This window comes from Canis aureus, chromosome 25, assembly GCF_053574225.1.
Source record: "Canis aureus isolate CA01 chromosome 25, VMU_Caureus_v.1.0, whole genome shotgun sequence".
NCBI lineage: Eukaryota > Metazoa > Chordata > Mammalia > Carnivora > Canidae > Canis > Canis aureus.
The window spans coordinates 16515970-16534893 of record NC_135635.1 but is presented as its reverse complement, the minus strand read 5'-3'; the positions used below and the strand labels follow the sequence as shown (position 1 = coordinate 16534893).

Here is an 18924-nt window from a genome sequence, read left to right as displayed (position 1 = left end):
TTTAAACCGTTTTTTAAATTTTTTTTAAGCCTTTATTTATTTGAGAGAGAGAGAAGAGCATGAGCAGGGGGAGAGGGAAAATCAGACTCCTCACTGAATTCATTCATTCGTTCAGCCAGCATCTGCAGTGGCCTCGTATCTAGGCAGTACGCTCAGCACTGGATCACTGTCTCTGTCCACAGAGAGCTCACAGTGTGAGACTGTGGAGCAGTGGTAGGGAACAAGGTTTAGTGGGAGCCAGGTCACAGGGGCCACGGGTAGCAAGCTCATACATCTCACACTCCTGTGTTCCATGTTTTTTTCCTTAGGACGTCCGAGCGCAGGCCACCATTCCACTCCTGGGCTATGTCGTGGACGATATGCCAAGGAGTGCAGACCTGCCACACAGTTTCAAACTGACCCAGTCCAAGTCTGTACACAGCTTTGCTGCAGACAGTGAGGAACTGAAACAGAAGTGGCTGAAAATCATCTTTTTAGCTGTCACAGGTGAGACACCAGACGGTCCCAACAAGCATCCTGCCACCTTGGATGATCATCCTGAATCTAAGAAAAAATCAGAATGCTGAACTCCAGGACCACCCATGATGTGGGGTCTCAAGATTTACAGCTTAAGACATTCCCAGCCCTCCTTATTCATCTCTTAGCACTTTATGTTGAAAAACATAGGCTCATAAATGCATCTTTTGGGGGACTATTTTCCTATGTTTCTGTACTCTTAAGTGAAACTGATGTGCAGAGCCATTCTACCGATAAAAGTTTGAAATAATGTGAAAATGGAGCATTTTTTAATGAGCTATTCCTTGCATATGTACTTTTGTCTTGAAGAAAACGGTATCAATGGATTCTATCATGATCAGGTTAGAATGGGCCACATCCATCTAAGGTCCTTCTATGTCTTCTCCTTCACAGGTAGGACTTGTAACAGTTTTAAAGATATACCTCCATGTTGCCAAAATAGATCCATGGTAAAATAAAAAAATAAAAAAATACAGGGACAGTTTAGGCTATTGTATTAACTTATTTAATTTAGTTTATAAAGCTCAAGCTGCATAAATAATATATGTTCTTTTAAAACAAAAAGGACAAATTGTTGGTGTTCAGACTTTCAACTTATTAGGAAAAGATACTTGTTTTTGTAGAAATATTCCTAAGAATAAAATATCTCAAGTATATAGGAAGTATGTATATATAGTATTAAATATGAATATAATTATATTATACATGCTTTTCTCTTCAGCTTTAGGTTCATATTTGTCTCTAATTTATTTTTTAAATATAAAGCATGTTTTATCTTGGAATTGAACATTGTTCTAAACTTCAGAAATGTTTTTGGTGATTTCTGTTTAATTGATTGACATCTAAAGGTATTGATATTTTTATAATAAGAAAAAGCAGTAATTTATGTGGCATGGGATATTAGTTCCAACAGTATTTTTAAAGTACTATTTTTTCGTTCTGTGCCTATTTAAAACAGTGCCTCTCTTTGAAGGTGCTAATAATACCTATTTAAATATATAATGAGGGTTTAATTAATGCTTCAGTCTTGATTATCCTGAGATAAAGTACATTTTGGCCACTGGGATGGTCGAAGTCACACAAGTTATTTTACCTTTCACAATCCTGCAGTTGTCGCAGCATTTAATATGAGCATGTGCAAAAACATTCACAGAAACCTAAACTGTACAAGATACCTGACGTTATACAGAACTGGGATGTATGGAAACTACATTTATTGTAATGTTTTTCTTTTCCATAAGACTGTTAAGCATAGTTAAATGAGGACTATATCTAATTAACACTTAAGATAACTGTGTGGGCCTATTCCTTCGTCAGATGGGAAACGAAATTCACATGTGATAAACTGTGTTTGAGGGGCAGGTAAATAGCTATTAGAGGAACTTTATGCTCAACTCTTTACACCACCTCAGTGAAGAAGAGGAGGGGAAACACAATAATGAAAAGCAATATCTTCATGGCAGGTTTGGGAGGTATGAGATGTTTAAAGAGAGTCTGAGCATTTTTCCCCCTGTCATCTGGGGAATGTTTAATAGTCAAAATATGGTTTCTTGTCCCAGGGCTGCTCTTCATTATATGGTGGTTGTGATTAAAATCTCACATTAAGTTGACTATTTAACCTCATCTTTTTCTCAAATTAGATTTTTTTTCCCCATTTTACCCTGCTATACCCCAAACATTGTCACTTTTAAATGCCTAAGTTTGCTAGAAATCCACAAGAACAACCTCACTATCTTGGCCTTTGAGAACTATACCTTAAATGTAGAATGGATTAGCTCAGAATTTGAGACCGCCACACATTCATTCAGGCCTGTTATTTTAAGAAATATTTGAAGTCTCTCCTTTTTTTCCCCCCACTCCAAATGAGAAGGTAAACTAATTATGGCTGACACAATTAGATTGCCTTCCTCTGTAAAAGGAATGCCAGCCATGATCATTAATATTAAACCAAATATTTGGAGTCAGATAAAGGTGTAGCTTCTTAGGCCCTATCAAATCAGGGATAGACTGAAAGAAATGTTACATTACTTCTCTTTTCTAGTTGCCAGTGGTTTGAGGGGTGGTGTGTATGTATGTACAACATATATATTCAGGGTGGCTTTTGAGATGGTTACACTATAGCTATAGATGATGCATTAGTGTCTTAATCACAAGAAAAGAGGAGCAATAAAAATGTAGAATGACTTTTGTACATATGGATAGAGCAGTGGGCCAGTTTAGAAGATTTACGGGCCGGATTATTTTTTAAAACTCTTTGGAATAGTGAGAAGACTACACTTTCCTGATCATAAATTGTTCTCCAGAAATGGGAGTAACATGGATACACTCAAGTTTTGGCTCAATAAATATCAATGTCATTTAATTTAGATTATCAAAAGAATACATAAAAAGAATATTTTCATGCTTTTAACATGTTTAATTAAAAAAAAAAAAAAAGAAATACTAGTACTAGAAGAGGCTTTGTGGTTATCCAGGTACCATCTTCATGGTCCACCCCTTATTCTTTAGACAAGCACAAAGAGAAGCAATGAAGCAGCCTTACCTGTTTCTCTTAAAGAATCACTAATGCTTTTATTTGGAGAAAGGCAAGAGAATACTCTTAGGCATTTAGTAAAAATATCCAACTAAACCAAAAGACCTCAAAGTGTGATTGGTTTCAAGAGCCCTAGTATTTTGTGGTATCTGAGACATCTGAGCACTCAAGACAAATTGAACATTAAAAAAAATTTTTGATTCCTTTCCTATTAAAACCAACATTCCATATAGATTTCATTTTTTATTTTCCCTAATTTGGTGCTTTCCAAGTCATCTTTAAAGTGCCCTTCCTCCAAACTTAAAAAAAAAAAAAAAATTCTTTGATAAAAACTGCTATTCATTACAAAACATTCCAATTTTTTAAGCTTAAATTTAGCTTTTATTGAAAGTCTACCATTCGGTATGTTAAGTATGAAATGTAGTGCAGACTTATCTCCAGGTTTTAAGTGGGACTCAATAATGAAAAATGCCACCAGCCACTTTTGTAATAATGGCATCGACAATGCCATCATGTATGCAAGCAATAAAAATTCTTCAGGGTATGTTTTTATACTGAAATTTTAATATGAATGCCCCTAGCCACAAGGATATAGAGAATTAACTTTTAGAAGTGATACTATAACTCAAATTGCTGAGTACAGGGAAGAGAAGAGGGGCATTATTCCTTGGATTCAAATAACTGTCAAAAGCATTTTTCCTTTTGCAAAGGGTATGGATGATGAGAGAATAAGCACATCTGCACTACTTTATCAAGCTGCATTTCATTTTCCATGAAGCTTAATACAACAAACAGGTTGGTGTACTTACCTTCACTGGGTGACCTATCCCAATAAAAAAAATTAAAAAAAAAAAAAAACAAAAACAAACTCCAACCTAAGAAATTACTAAACTTTTTACAAGAACTAATCTTTTAAGTGTACCCTGTCCCAATATATAGGTACACATTTGGATTTTTTAAAAGAGTACTTGTCGTAGTCATAAGTAGATAAACTACAAACTTCATAGTACTGCAGGGTTGGTAAAGATTCATTGATGCCTTTTAAAACCCTTATATCAAAAATACTTTTGCGAGTTCCCAATTCTGTTTTACTCTTTGTTGTCTACTTTGTGGAAACAGGGTGGGTTTCTTTTTTCCCCTTCAAATTTTAGATCCCATTTCTGATTATATTTAAAGCCTTAAGTTCTTATTCTGAGAATATTGTCTGTGCTAACTCAAATAATGATCTTTCTGGACTAGATATATCCAGATGAAAAGGCACCAACAGAAGCAAATAAACTCTAAGGAACAAAGGTTTTTTTTTTTTTTTTTTCAGGTATCCTTGCTATAATGCAGAACAAAAAATTAAAATTTCCTACATCGTATGATGTTCATGTTAGCGGGTCTAAGATTAAGCACATGGTATTTATAAGCTAAAATTAATTCAAAAGGCAAGAATGTCTTAATGTCTTCGTTCTTCAATTTTGTATTCTTCAAGAATGTATTAATATAAAAACTGTGGCTAACCAGTTCTTATTCTATAGAACTGTATTGACACCTGTAGTGGATCGTGTTACTTCTTCATTCTCATCCAATTTTAGTAGAATCAAATTGCTTTTTATTTTCATATTACTATCTACTATAGATTCTTCAGATTTAGAAAATATGAGTATGATATATAAAGACCACTAGACTTTTAAAACCCTTTCTGTGAATTTATGCATATATGTAGATATGTAAAAACATTGTTGATTTCCAATTCTGTTTTTCCATAGGAATGAAATTTTTATAGACACTGTTCTTTTTAACTTAAATATTTTAACATAAATTATTTACATGGATTTTTAGTACAATTCATTCTTATGTGTGCCCCGTAATCATGTTTTTGTGAGAAGATTACTTTCTTACTGATACAGTAAAGAGGAATAAAAAAATTAGGAACTGAAATAAACAAGGGTAAACAGAAGGAGACTGCTGATCTTGAGATCAGAACAGTATATGTTAAGACAAGAGAAAAAAACTTAAACTGAAGAAGGAATATGAACTATAAAATAGAAATCTTTGTAATTGTAAACTGATGGGAAAGGCACCCAGGCCTTTCTCCATTAGTTACTTTTTCCTTTAGGCTTAAAATCTTTCATTCTAATGGGCCATTTTCTGCACTGTTTACTGAGGTAAAAAATTCCTCTAAAGTCAATCATTGTTTTCCACTTTTTGGACTGTGCATTTGGCAGAATGCAGTACCTTTTCTGTGTTTTGAGATGAACTAGCACATGGCTTCTACAAGATAGTTTTTAACTCGTTGGGGTCACTAAGAATTACATGATGGTATACTTCTTCCTAAAATTTGTTATGGTAGATTTAGTGAGAAATTAAATCAAGAAATCTCATTGTAGCATATTTTAATAAGTGAATACCAAATACATAAAGTAAGATATATATATATATATTAATATATATGTATATCAGTTTGGAAAGAAATAGTCTGTGGGGACCATTACGGTAACAGAATTGCATTATATATTACACATTACGTGGATGTTGGAATGTATCACCTGGGGGTCTCCATTCATTAGCAATCATGTCTGTATATAAAACTGTTTTTTTTTTTTTTTAACCAAACTAGCATTTTATTTTGTGAGTGACAATTGACTGATATTTTTGAATAAGTGTTATCTGGGTTTTGGAATTGTTCACTGATCAGTTTGAGAAGGTATGTTACCAGAATTTTAGAGTTAACTCCAATGTGAAAAAGTGTACACAAAAAGTAATTCTTTTCTAGCTATAAGAATGTAAAATACTTGCATATAGTGTATATATTGTGTAACATATGTATATTTGGTCATAAAGGCATAGAATTGGAAACATTGTAAAATTAAGCACTTTAATTCCTATTAAATATTAAGCATTTGTATCTTGTAAATAAATACATCCTTAAATGAATTCTAAAGACTGAAATGTTATTTCAGCTGGGATTGTAGATGTTCGCAATGATTTTGGTTGTCTCAGAGAGAAGTTACTCCAGTAGAGTGCCAATGCTCCTTCCCACCCCCAGTCCCCACCGAAACCTGTGGAACCTCTTGAACCTCTTTCAAGAATAAAGCAATGACAGACACCAGGGTTCCCCAGGAGTAGAATCTCCCTTTGTTAACTCCAGGGCTAGATCTGCAGGAACCGTGAAAACAGTGCTGCTCTATTCTCCAAGAAATGACTGCTTTGCTATGCTATGGCGTTTGCCTCCATTGTTCAGTCTTATGCAGTGAAACAGATATGGAAATGGAAGGCAAAGGAACCGTATTTGAGTCTTAATTCTGCTAATATCTATTAATGTGACCTTAGACAATTTACCTGAGTCCCAATAATAAACTCTTATGGTCATTCCAAGAAATATGAAAAATGCACTTGGTGACTATAAAACACTATATAGGTAAATAGTATCTTATGGAATATGTCACTGGGTTTCATACAGTTACCTTCTTGGCTTTTGATTTAAAATATAAAAGATACCCCAAAAAGGAATGTGTGAATAGTATGATTTCAGAGAGAAATATTTCCACAGCTAATCCTTTTTAGAAGGTAATAGCCTCCTTCAAGCCTTAATGAATTAATTAATTGGTTCTTCAAAACAATTAGCATCAGCTGAAGAATCCCTTAAAAATAAAGGTTGTCCTGGGATCCCTGGGCGGCGCAGCGGTTTAGCACCTGCCTTTGGCCCAGGGCGCGATCCTGGAGACCCGGGATCGAATCCCACGTCGGGCTCCTGGTGCATGGAGTCTGCCTCTCTCTCTCTCTGTGTGTGACTATCATAAATAAATAAAAAAAATTTTTTTTTAAAAATAATAAAGGTTGTCCTTGGCTCGTCAACATGACATGTTTGAGTCCACCTCATGTACCAGAGTAGAAATATGGTGGAGAGAGCCAGTGTGGCAGAACTCAGAGCTGCTCAAACTAATGTATATAGGAATCATGCAGGGATTGTGTTAAAATACAGCTTCTGATTTAGCCTGTCTGTGATGATACGGGGTCTCGGGTAATGTTGATATTCCAAACCATTCTTTGAAGTAGCAGCTTATACTGAGAACTGTAGACAACTGGCTAGAAGTCCCTGACTCTGCCACTTTTTGTGACTTTAGACACTAACTCTTGAAATGTTGTGGTACTTAGATGATATTTTAGTATATTGCCTGGCCCATATGAGGCATTCACATAATGTTTTATTTTTAATTGAACCATAGTTGACAAATAATATTGCTTTGAGGTTTACAATATAATGATTCAACAATTTTATATGTTACAAAATGTTTACCAGGATAAGTGGAGTTACCATCTGCCATCATACAAAATTATTACATTATTATTAACTATATTCCCTATGCTGTACTTTTTAAAGATTTTATTTATGTATTTGACAGAAAGCAAGCACAAGCTAGGGGAGCAGCAGAGAGAGAGAGAGAGAAGCAGACTCTCTGCTGAACAGGGAGCCCAATGTGGGGCTCAATCCCAAGCAGACTCTTCACTAAGCACAGAGCCCAATGTGGGGCTCCATCTCATGACCCTGAGATCAGGACCTGAGCTGAAATCAAGACTTGGACACTTAACCAACTGAGCCACCGAGGCACCCCAAGGTTTATCTTTTATGGCAAAATACATTTTATTATATTTATATATGCCACATCTTTATTGATAGACACTTAGCCTCTTCCATATCTTGGCTATTGTAAATACTGCAATAAACAACATACATCTCTTAAAATTACTGTTTTATTTTTCTTTGGGTAAATGCCCAGAAATAGAATTAATGGGTGGTATGATTTTTAATTTTTTTTTAAAGATTTTATTTATTTATTCATGACAGAGAGAGAGGCAGAGACACAGGCAGAGAGAGAAGCAGGCTCCATGTAGGGAGCCCGACGTGAAACTCGATCCTGGTTCTTCAGGATCACGCCCTGGGCTGAAGGCAGCACTAAACCACTGAGCCACCCGGGGCTGCCCCTCACCAGTGTTTTATAGTTTTCAGAGTACAGGTCTTTTACAACCTTGGTTAGGTTTATTCCTAAGTATCTTACGGGTTTTGGTGCAATTGTAAATGGGATCAATTCCTTGATTTCTTTTTCTACTGCTTCATTATTGTATAGGAGTGTTACAGATTTCTGTACATTGGTTTTATATTCTGCAGCTTTACTGAATTTGTGTATTCTAGCAATGTTTTGGTGTGGAGTCTTTTCTACATAGAGTATCATGTCATTTGAATAGTGGAAGTTTGATTTCTTCCTTGCTGATCTGAATGTCTTTTCTTTCTTTTTGTTGTCTGATTGCTGAGGATAGGACTTCCAGTACTATGTTAAAAAAGAGTGGTGAAAGTGGGCATCCCTGTCTTGGCCTGGAACAAGACTATAGAGGAAAGACTCTGTTTTCCACCATTGAGGATATTAGCTGTGGGTCTTTTGATACATGGCCTTTATGATGTTGAGGTATGTTCCATCTGTCCCTACTTTGTTGAGAGTTTTTATCATGAATGGATGCTGTACTTTGTCAAATGTTTTTTCTACATCTATTGAAAGGATCATATGGTTCTAATCCTTTTTCTTATTAATGTCCTGTATCACAATGATTTGTGAATATTGAACCACACTTGCAGTCCTGGAATAAATCCCACTTGATTGGTGAGTGGTGAGTGATTCTTCTACTGTACTATTGAGTTCAATTTGCTAGTATTTTGTTGAGAATTTTTGTACCCATGTGCATTAAGGATATTGGCCTGTAATTATCTTTTTTTTTTTAGTGGAATCTTTATCTGGTTTTGGAATCAGAGGAAGGCTGGCCCCATAGAATGAGTTTGGAAGTTTTCCTTCCATTTCTATTTTTTGGAACAGTTTGAGAAGAGGTATTAACTCTTCTCTAAATGTTTGGTAGGATTCCTCTAGGAAGCCATCTGGCCCTGGACTTTTGTTTGTTGGGAGATATTTGATTACTGATTCCATTTCTTTGCTGGTTATTAATTTGTTCAAATTTTCTATTTCTTCCTGTTTCAGTTTTGGTAGTTCATACATTTGTAGAAACATATCCATTTCTTTCTCAGTTGTCCAGTTTGTTGGCATATAGTTTTTCATAATATTCTCTCATAATTGTATTTCTGTGGTGTTATTTCTTCTCTTTTTTATTTTTTTAAGATTTTATCTATTTATTAGAGAGTGAACAAGAGAGAAAGTATGAGTGGGGAAAGGGGCAGAGGGAGAGGAAGAAGCAGACTCCCCACTTATCAGGGAGCTTGATGTGGAACTTGATGCCAGGACCCTGGGATCATGACCTGAGCCAAAGGCAGATGCTTAACTGACTGAACTACCCAGGTGCACCCTATTTCTTCTCCCTTTTATTTTTTATTGCATTTGTTTGGGACCCTTATCTTTTCCTTTTTTTTTTTTTTAAAGATTTTATTTATTTATTCATAGAGACACAGAGAGAGAGAGGCAGAGACACAGGCAGAGGGAGAAGCAGGTGCCATGCAGAGAGCCTGACGTGGGACTCAATCCAGGGTCTCCAGGATCACGCCCTGGGCTGCAGGAGGCACTAAACTGCTGCACCACCCGGGCTGCCCCCCTTATCTTTTCCTTTTGATAAGTCTGGCTAGAGATTTATTGATTTTATTATTTTTTTCAAAGAACCAGCTCCTGGTTTCATTGATCTGTTGCATTGTTTTTTTGTTGTTGTTTTCTTGTTTTTTTAAGTTTCTGTATCATTTATTTCTGCTCCGATCTTTATTATTCCCTTCATTCTGGCTTCAGGTTTCATTTGTTGTTCTTTCTCTAGTTCCTTTAGGTATAATGCTAGGTGGTTTATTTGAAATTTTTCTTGTTTCTTGAGGTAGGCCTGTTTTGCTATACATTTCTTTCCCTTTGCTGTATCCCAAAGGTTTTGGACTATTGTGTTTTCATTTGTTTCCATGTATGTTTTTAATTTCTTCTTTGATTTCTTGGCTGATCCATATATTGTTGTGTTTTTTTTTAAAGATTTTATTTATTTATTCATTCACGAGGGACAGAGAGAGGGGGGTGGGGCAGAGACAGAAGCAGGTTCCACACAGGGAGCCTGATGTGGGACTCGATCCTGGGACTCCAGGATCATGCCCTGGGCCAAAGGCGGCGCTAAACCGCTGAGCCATCCAGGGATCCCCATTTATTGTTGTTTAGCCTCCGTGTATTTGTAGTCTTCGCAAATTTTTTCTTGTGGTTGACTTCTAGTTTCTAGTGTATGGTCAGAAAAGGTGCATGGTATGATTTCAGTCTTTTTGTATTTGTTGAGGCTTGTTTTGTGACCTAATATGTGATCTATTCTGGAGAATGTCCTATGTCTACTTGAATGTATATTCTGCTGTTTTAGGATGGAATGTTCTGAATATATTTGTTAAGTCCATTTGGTCCAGTGTGTCCTTCAAAGCCATTGTTTCCTTGTTATCCTGCTTAGATGATCTGTCCATTTGTGTGACAAACGTTTCTTCATCCCTTCACTTTCAATCTGCAGGTGTCTTTAGGTCTAAAATGAATCTCTTGTGGTGCCTGGGTGGCTCACTCAGTTAAGCGTCTGCCTTCAGCTCAGGTCATGACCCCAGAGTCCCAGGATGGAGTCCACATCAGGCTCCCTGCTCAGCAGGGCGTCTGCTTCTCCCTCTTACCCTCCCCCCTCTCATGCTCTCTCTCTCTCTCTCTCTCTCTCTCTCTCAAATAAATTAATAAAATCTTTAAAATAAAATAGTCTCTCATAGGCAGCATATAGATGGGTCCTGTTTTTCTTTTCTTTTCTTTTTTTTTTTTTTATCCATTCTGACATCCTATCTCTTTTGTTTGGTGCATTTAGTCTACCTTCATTCAAAGTAATTTTTTTTAAAGATTTTTAAGTAATCCTCACACCAAACATGGGGCTCAAACCTACAACCCCCAAATCAAGAGTTGCATCTCCACCTACTGAGCCAGCCAGGTGCCCCTCAAAGTAATTGTTGATAGATATGTATTTATCACCATTTTATTACTTGTTTGTTGTTTCCAAAGATTTTCTCTGATCCTTTGTCACTTTTAGTTTCTCTTTTGCACTCTTTTGCAAAAGTCCGCTCTTTTCTTTCAGGGCTGGTTTAGCAGTCACAAACTCCTTTAGTTGTTGTTGTTGTTGTTTTTAAGTAGACTCCATGCCCAGTGTGAAGCCCAATGTGGTGCTTGAATTCACGACCCTGAGATCAAGACCTGAGCTGAGATTAAGAGTTAGACGCTTAACCAACTGAGCCACCCAGGTGCCCCAATTCCTTTAGATTTTGTCTGAGAGACTTCTTATCTCTGCTTCTATTCTGAATGAAAGCGTTGCTGGATAGAGGATTCTTGGCTGCAGCTTTTTCCTGCTCAGCACTTTGACTGTATCATGCCAGTCCCTTCTGTCTTGCCAAGTTTCTGTTGAAAAATCTCCAGTTAGCTTTATGGGTCTTCCCTTGTAAGTTAAGGATTTCTTTTGTCTTGCTGCTTGTAAGATTTTTTTCTTTATCACTGAATTTTGCAATATTAATTACAGTATGTCTTAGTTTGGCCTGCTTTTGTTGCTATTAATGGGAGTTTTCTGTGCCTCATGCATCTGTCTTTCTGTTTCCTTACCCATTTAAGGGAAGTTTTCTGCTATTTCTTGAAATAAATTTTCTGCCCCCCTTTTCTCTTTCTTCTTCTGGGACTCCTATAATACAAATGTTTTTTTATGTTTGATGGAGTCACTGATTTCCTTAAGTCTATTCTTGTGTCCCCTAATTCTTCTTTCTTTCTTTTTTTAATTTTTTTTTTTTTAAGATTTATTTATTCATGAGAGACACAGAGAGGAGAGAGACAGAGACACAGGCAGAGGGAGAAGCAGGCTCCATGCAGGAAGCCCGACGTGGGACTCTATCTTGGGTCCCCAGGATCATGCCCTGGGCTGAAGGTGGCATTAAACCATGAGCCACCTGTGCCGCCTGTAATTCTTTCTCTTTGTTATTCAGCTTCATTATTTTCCACCATTTTGTCTTCAGTAGACTTATTCAGTCCTCTGCTTCTTCCAACATCAAGTCTATTTTCTCTTTTTTTTTTTTAAGATTTTATTTATTCATGAGAGACCCACAGAGAGAGGCAGAGACATAGGCAGAGGGAGAGGAAAGCTCCCTGTGGGAAGCCTGATGTTCCACTCAATCCCAGGATCCTGGGATCACGACCTGAGCCAAAGGCAGATGCTAAACCACTAAGCCACCCAGGTGCCCATCAAGCCTATTTTCTAATCTCATTTACTGCATTCCTCACTTCTGACTCTTCTTTATCTCTGTGGTGAGGATCTCTTCTGATATCTTCCACTCTTTTCTCAAGCCCCGTGAGTATCTTCATTGTTGCTTCAAATTCTCCATCAGGCATATTACTTCTATCTGTTTCACTTAGATCTCTGGCCATAGCCTTATCTTGTTCTTTCATTTGGGAAAAATGCCTCCATCTTTGCATTTTGTCTAAGTCTCTACCTTCTTCTTGTGTTAGAAAAGCCAGTTTTGTCTCCCGCTCCTGGAAATAATGGCCTTATGAAGAAGAGGTCATGTAGTGCCCAGGGCCTGTGCTTCAAGGAATGTCTCTGGTGTGTGCTGCATGCCCTGTGCTTTTGTGTTGCAGCTGCCCTATCCTTAAGGATCATGATCCGCGGAGGCTCGTCTTGCCTGCTGTGGCCAGTTTTTGGTTCCTGGCCTGCATATGGCAACTTTTAACTAGGTGTGCTCTGATCTGGCCAGATGTGGTGTGGGCATGGGGTTATTCTGGTCTCCTGGGGGAGGGGCCCTCCATTCTGGGACTGAGGGCAGTTCTTCCAGAACACAAGGGAGTGGGGCTTGCTGGAAGTTAGGCAGCCAGCGTGGGTGCTGAGCTGCTTCCCTTGGGTGGCTCTGTGTTTATGCCGAGGGGCGGAGGAGGGAAATGGCACCAGCCAGCTCCTTTGTTCCAAGGGGTGTCTCCATGAATGCTGCCTCTCAGGGAAGTGCCCTGAGAAGAATGAGTAATCGTCCCCCACTCCCCCATGGGTCCCAGGCATTTTTCAGATACTGTTTCCATGCTGACTGCCTCTGGGTTTTTTGCCTGCCTTCTCTCCAGAGGCAGAGCACTGCCCTCCTAGCCAAGCCTGCTGACCTTTAAAACTCCAGGCTTTAGGGGCACCTGGGTGGCTCCATGGTTGGGCACCTGCCTTTGGCCCGGGACATGATCCTGGAGTCCTGGGATCGAGTCCCACATCCGGCTCCCTGCATGGAGCCTGCTTCTCTCTCTGCCTATGCCTCTGCCTCTCTCTGTCTCTCGTGAATAAATAAATAAAATATTTAAAAATAAAATAAGGGGATCCCTGGGTGGCGCAGCGGTTTAGTGCCTGCCTTTGGCCCAGGGCGCGATCCTGGAGACCCGGGATCGAGTCCCACATCGGGCTCCCGGTGCATGGAGCCTGCTTCTCCCTCTGCTTCTCCCTCTGCCTGTGTCTCTGCCTCTCTCTCTCTCTCTCTGTATGACTATCATAAATAAATAAAAATTAAAAAAAAAATAAAAAAAAAAAAATAAATAAATAAATAAAAAATAAAATAAAATAAAACTCCAGGCTTTAGGGGCACCCGGGTGGCTCAGTCAGTTAAGCATCCAACTCTTGATCTTAGTTCAGGTCTTGATCTCAGGGTGGTGAGTTCAAACCCTGTGTTGGGCTTCTCATTGGGCATAGAGCTTACCTAAAAATTAATTAATTTTTAGAAAAACCCTTCCAGGCATTAAAGACATGGTAGGAGGAGGAGCCTGCCAAGCTGGGGCTGAGGCAAGCTTGCCTCAGAGCAGAGGTGGAGCTTGGTATGAGCAGGGTAGGCAGCTGGTGTTGGTGCTGCGCTGCTTCCCTCAGGTTGCTCTATTGATGCTGAGGGATGGGGGAAGGAAATGGTGCTGGCCAGTGGTGTCTCCGTGAATGCTGCTTCTCAGGGATGTGCTCCAAAAAGAATGAATAATCTCACTATGGTGTGCCCCAAGTGTCTTTTAGGCCGCTATTTCCATGCTGTCTGCCTCTGTGTTGTTTGCCTGCCTTTTCTTCAGAAGCAAGGCAGTGCCCTCAGGTCTCTATCTCGACTACACCTACTGACCCTTATTTTTTTTTTTTAATTTTCTAAATTCAAATTCAATTAATTAACATATAACGTATTGTAAATTTCAGAGGTAGAGTTCAGTGATTCATCAGTCTCATATAACCCCCAGTGCTCATTATATCCCGTTCCCTCCTTAATGTCCATCACCCAGTTACCCCGACCTCCCCATCCCTCTCCCCTCCAGCGACCCTCAGTTTCTTTCCTGGGATTATGGTTTGTCTCCCTCTCTGATTTCATCTTGTTTTATTTTTCCCTCCCTTTCCCTGTGTTCCTGCTTTATTTCTTAAATTTCACATAAGAGTGAAATCGTAGAATAATTATCTTTCTCTAATTGACTTATTTCACTTAACAGAACAGACATTTCTCCAAAGAAGACATACACATGGCCAACAGACACATGAAAAAAATGTTCAACATCACTATCAGGGAAATACAAATCAAAGCGACAATGAGATACCACCTCACACCAGTGAGAATGGGGAAAATTAACAAGACAGGAAACAACAAGTGTTAGAGAGGATGTGGAGAAAGGGGACCCTCTTACGACTGGTGGGAATGCAAGCTGGTGCAGCTGCTCTGTAAAACAGTATGGAGATTCCTCAGAAAGTTGAAAATAGAGCTACCCTATGACCTGGCAATTGCACTACTAGGCATTTACCCCAAAGATACAGATGTAGTGAAACGACAGGGCACCTGCATCCCGATGTTCACAGTAGCTATGTCTACAATAGCCAAAGTATGGAAAGAGCCCAGATGTTCATTGACAGATGAATGGATAAAGAAGTGGTATGGAATACTATTCAGCCATCAAAAAAAATGAAATCTTGCCATTTGCAATAACATGGATGGAGCCTGCTGACCTTTAGAACTCCAGGCTTTTTTTTTTTTTTTTTTTTTAAGATTTATTTATTCATTCATTCAGAGAGAGTGAGAGAGAGGCAGAGACACAGGCAGAGGGAGAAGCAGGCTCCATGCAGGAAGCCCGATGTGGGACTCGATCCCGGGTCTCCAGGATCACACCCCGGGCTGCAGGCAGCGCTAAACCGCTGCGCCACCAGGGCTACCCTAGAACTCCAGGCTTTAAGCCCCACTGGTTGTAAGAACTCTTGAAATTCAGTACCTCTCGTTTTCCAAACCAGTGGTTTTCAGGAAATTGTCTCCTTGTTCATTCCCCTGTGCATCTTTCTCTCTCTCGTTGTCTCTGTCTCTCTCTCTCCCCTGCACAACCGATGCTTCCTCCCCTCTGCAGTACATAAGATCTGTTTCTCCCCCAAGCCACGTCTCTTTAATTCCGACCTTTGATGTGGCCTCTTCTCTCCCTTTAGTTGTGGAGTTTGTTCTGTCAGTCTTCAGGTCAATTTCTGGGATATTTAGAATGATTTGAGAGTTACCCGGTTGTGTTTGTGGGATAAGGCAAACCTAGAGTCCTTCTTCTCAGCTGCCATGTTCTTCTCTCCAGTTGTAGGTTTTTTTTTTTTTTTAGTTGAAAGGCCTTGTTTCCTTTTGGCACTTTGAGTATATCATGCCACTTTCTTCTGTCTTGCAGAGTTTCTGCTGAAACATTAGCTGATAGCCTTCCTTATGGAGTCTCCCGAGTACATAATGATGTGCCTTTCTCTTGATGCTTTAAAGATTCTGTCTTTATTTTTTTGTCATTTTAATTTTTATGTGTCTAGGTGTGAATCTCCTTGAGTTCATTTTCTCTGGGGCTCTCTGTGCTTCCTGGACCTGAATGCCTGTATCTTTCCCCTAGTTAGGGAAGTCTTTGGCTATTATTTTTTCCCATAGGTTTTCTCCCCCTTACTCTCTCCTCCTTCTGGGATTTATATAATGCAAATGTTCGTCCATTTGATGTTGACACAGTGTTCCCTTAACTTATCCTTGTTTTTTTAATTATCTTTTTTTTTTTCCTGCTCTTTGGCATGTCTACTTCCCACTAGCTGCCCTCCAGATCACTGAACTATTCTGCATCCAATGATCTGCTGCTGATTCCCCCTAGTGTATTTTTTCATTTCAGTTATTCTTCAGCTCTGACTGGTTCTTTTAAATATTTTTTCTCTTTGCTGACGTTCTCACTGAGTCCTCCACCCTTCTCTCAATTCCAGTGAGCATCTTTATTACCATTACTTTGAACTCTTTATGAACTAGGTTGCTCATCCATTTTTATTTAGCTCTTTTCTGAGGTTTTTAGAACTTATTCTTCTGTTTCCTTTTGTCTTGACTTTCTATGTTTGTTTCTATGTCTTAGGTAGGTCGGTGACATTTCCTGGTCTTGAAGGTAGTGGGCATTTGTAGAAAGTGTCCTGTTGTCCCATTAGCACAATCTCTCCTGGTCACTAGAACCAGATGCTCCAGGGTATCTCCTGTGCCCTCCTATTATGTCTGAGTCACAACTGCTGGAGGCATACTGGTGAGCAGAGCTGCCCTTCAGCCTACTTGTCAGCAATGACTGCCCAGGACTACAGGGCTTATGGTGGGCAGGGCTTGTCCCCATGGTGGCTGGCTGAGAGATGTGGCTGGTGGATGGAACTAGCTACCCCATCCCTAGTACTCTGGAGAGGTATTGGGCCCCACTAGGTATAACAGGGCAGTAGTCACTCTGGAAAGCATGTCAGTCCTGACAGGCTGCCTGCCAGGTCTGGTGGAGCAGGAGCCCCTTTGGAAGGCTGCCTCCTGGGGTAAATGGGTAGATTAGGGGGGCAGGTCTGCAGGGGAATACTGGAGTGCTAGCAAGATAAATGGACAGAGTCTGAACTTGCACCTATACTTGTCTGTTTAACTAGGCTGAAGGAGGACAAGAAAAATGGTGCCCACCAGCACTTGCATTCCCAGAGAAAGCTCCTCCAGTTCTGTCCCTCCAGCACACATCCTAAAATTGGTCAATAAATCTTCACATATAGGCACTTTTCAAACTCTGGATCTCAGAGTAGGTGGCATAGCACACTGGCTCTTTAAGAGCAGGGACTCTGTTTCCTATTACCCTCCTGCTTTCCCAGTTAAGCTCTCCTGATTTTCAAAGCCAGGTGTTATGGAGGCTTGTCTTCCTGGTATAGGTATAGGGCTGAGGATGCCCGGTGTGGGGCTTGATCCCCTTGTTCCTGAGTGCTTGTAACATAACTAACCCCTTCTTGTGGACAGCCACACTGGGGCTTGGTTTCCTACCATGTGCCTGCCCTTCCTACTCTTCTTTTAGAAAAATTATTTTTTTAGATAGTGTGTGCACCAGCTGGGGAGAGGAGAGGAGAGGGGCAGAGGGAGGGGAGTAGAATCCTTAAGCAGACTCCCTGCTGAGTTTGGAGGCCCACTTGGGGCCCAATCCCAGGACTCCAAGATCATGACCTGAGCCAAAACCAAGAGTCAGATACTCAACCAACTGAGCCACCCAGGTGCCCCCCATTCTTTCTGGTGCAGATTTCTCTACGATTTCAGCAGTGAGAGAGCTGTTTTGGAAGTCTTCAGATTTTTTTCAGAGTGACTTGCAGTGCATATAATAGTTCCCTCAGAGTATCCATGGGAAGACGTGAACTCAGGATCCTTATGCACTGCCATATTCCCTCCAGTCTATCTAATTGCTAATCTTAATAGAGATTGTTTGGTTAATTCCTTTTTTTTTTTAAGATTTTATTTATTCACGCGAGACACACACAGAGAGAGAGAGAGAGAGAGAGAGAGAGAGGCAGAGACACAAGCAGGCTCCGTGCAGAGAGCCCAACATGGGACTCAATCCTGGGTCTCCAGGATCACGCCCTGGGCTGAAGGCAGGTGCTAAACCACTGAGCCACCCAGGATCCCCTTGTTTGGTTAATTCAAAAGTTTGTAGCCTGTCTACACATTAGAATCCCCTGAGAAGGGATCCCTGGGTGGCTCAGTGGTTTAGCACCTGCCTTCAGCCCAGGGCATGATCCTGGAGACCCAGGATTGAATCCCACATCGGGCTCCTTGCATGGAGCCTGCTTCTCCCTCTTCCTATGTCTCTGCCTCTCTCTGTGTGTCTCTCATGAATAAATAAATAAAATCTTAAAAAAAAAAAAAAAAAGAATCCCCTGAGAAATAAACAGTGATGACCTGGCCGTACCCTCAGAAATCCAGTTTGCCTGGATTGGGCTCTGGGTATTCGTTTTTAAAATTCCAAAAAAATAAATAAAATAAAATAAAATAAAATTAAATTAAAATAAAATAAAATAAAATAAAATAAAATAAAATAAAATAAAATAAAATAAAATAAAATAAAATAAAATAAAATTCCCCAGGTGATCTTGATGGAAAACTCATTTGAGAAACACTGAATATCTATTCAGTGCTTGGTCCTTTGAGTGTTCTATATATACATCATCTCACATAAGCCTCACAATGGCACACACAGATTTTCAGGTAAGAAATAGGTTTAGTGAGGTACCTGGGTAGCATCAGATGCTTGATTTTGGCTCAGGTCGTGATCTCATGGGTTGTGGGATCCAGCCCACTGGGCTCCACACTCAGTGGGATACTTGAAGATTCTCTTCCTTTCCCTCTGCCTCTCTGATTGCTCACATTCTCTCTCTCTCTTTCTCTCTCTCTCTCCCCCAAATAAATACTTTTAAAAAGAAGAAGAAAAAACATGTTTAGAGAGGCTAAGTAATTTGTTACTAAGCTCTCGATGTCCTCCTCTCTTCCCCCTTCACTCAGTTTAAATACCATGTTCAATCACTATAATCACTCCTTGGCATTCATTCAGCTTCCTTGCTCCTTTCTAGCTTTGTCTTACTTGCTTGGCAAA

At 39.6% G+C, this 18924-nt stretch overlaps 1 protein-coding gene across 9 annotated transcripts in view; it reads left to right on the top strand.

The window, feature by feature from the left end:
* FGD4 (FYVE, RhoGEF and PH domain containing 4) overlaps positions 1-8654 on the top strand; it is a 214644-nt gene extending 205990 nt beyond the window's left edge. For 8 of the 9 annotated variants that reach the window (XM_077870511.1, XM_077870517.1, XM_077870515.1 and 5 more), the window contains one exon: positions 309-5971. In XM_077870511.1, coding sequence (XP_077726637.1) covers positions 309-566 — 258 coding nt within the window. In that variant the 3' untranslated portion in view covers positions 567-5971. Of the gene's footprint in view, positions 1-308; positions 5972-8353 lie in introns of those variants that run through there. The other variant, XM_077870512.1, reaches the window with a different exon arrangement.
* The last annotated feature ends 10270 nt before the right edge of the window (positions 8655-18924 follow it).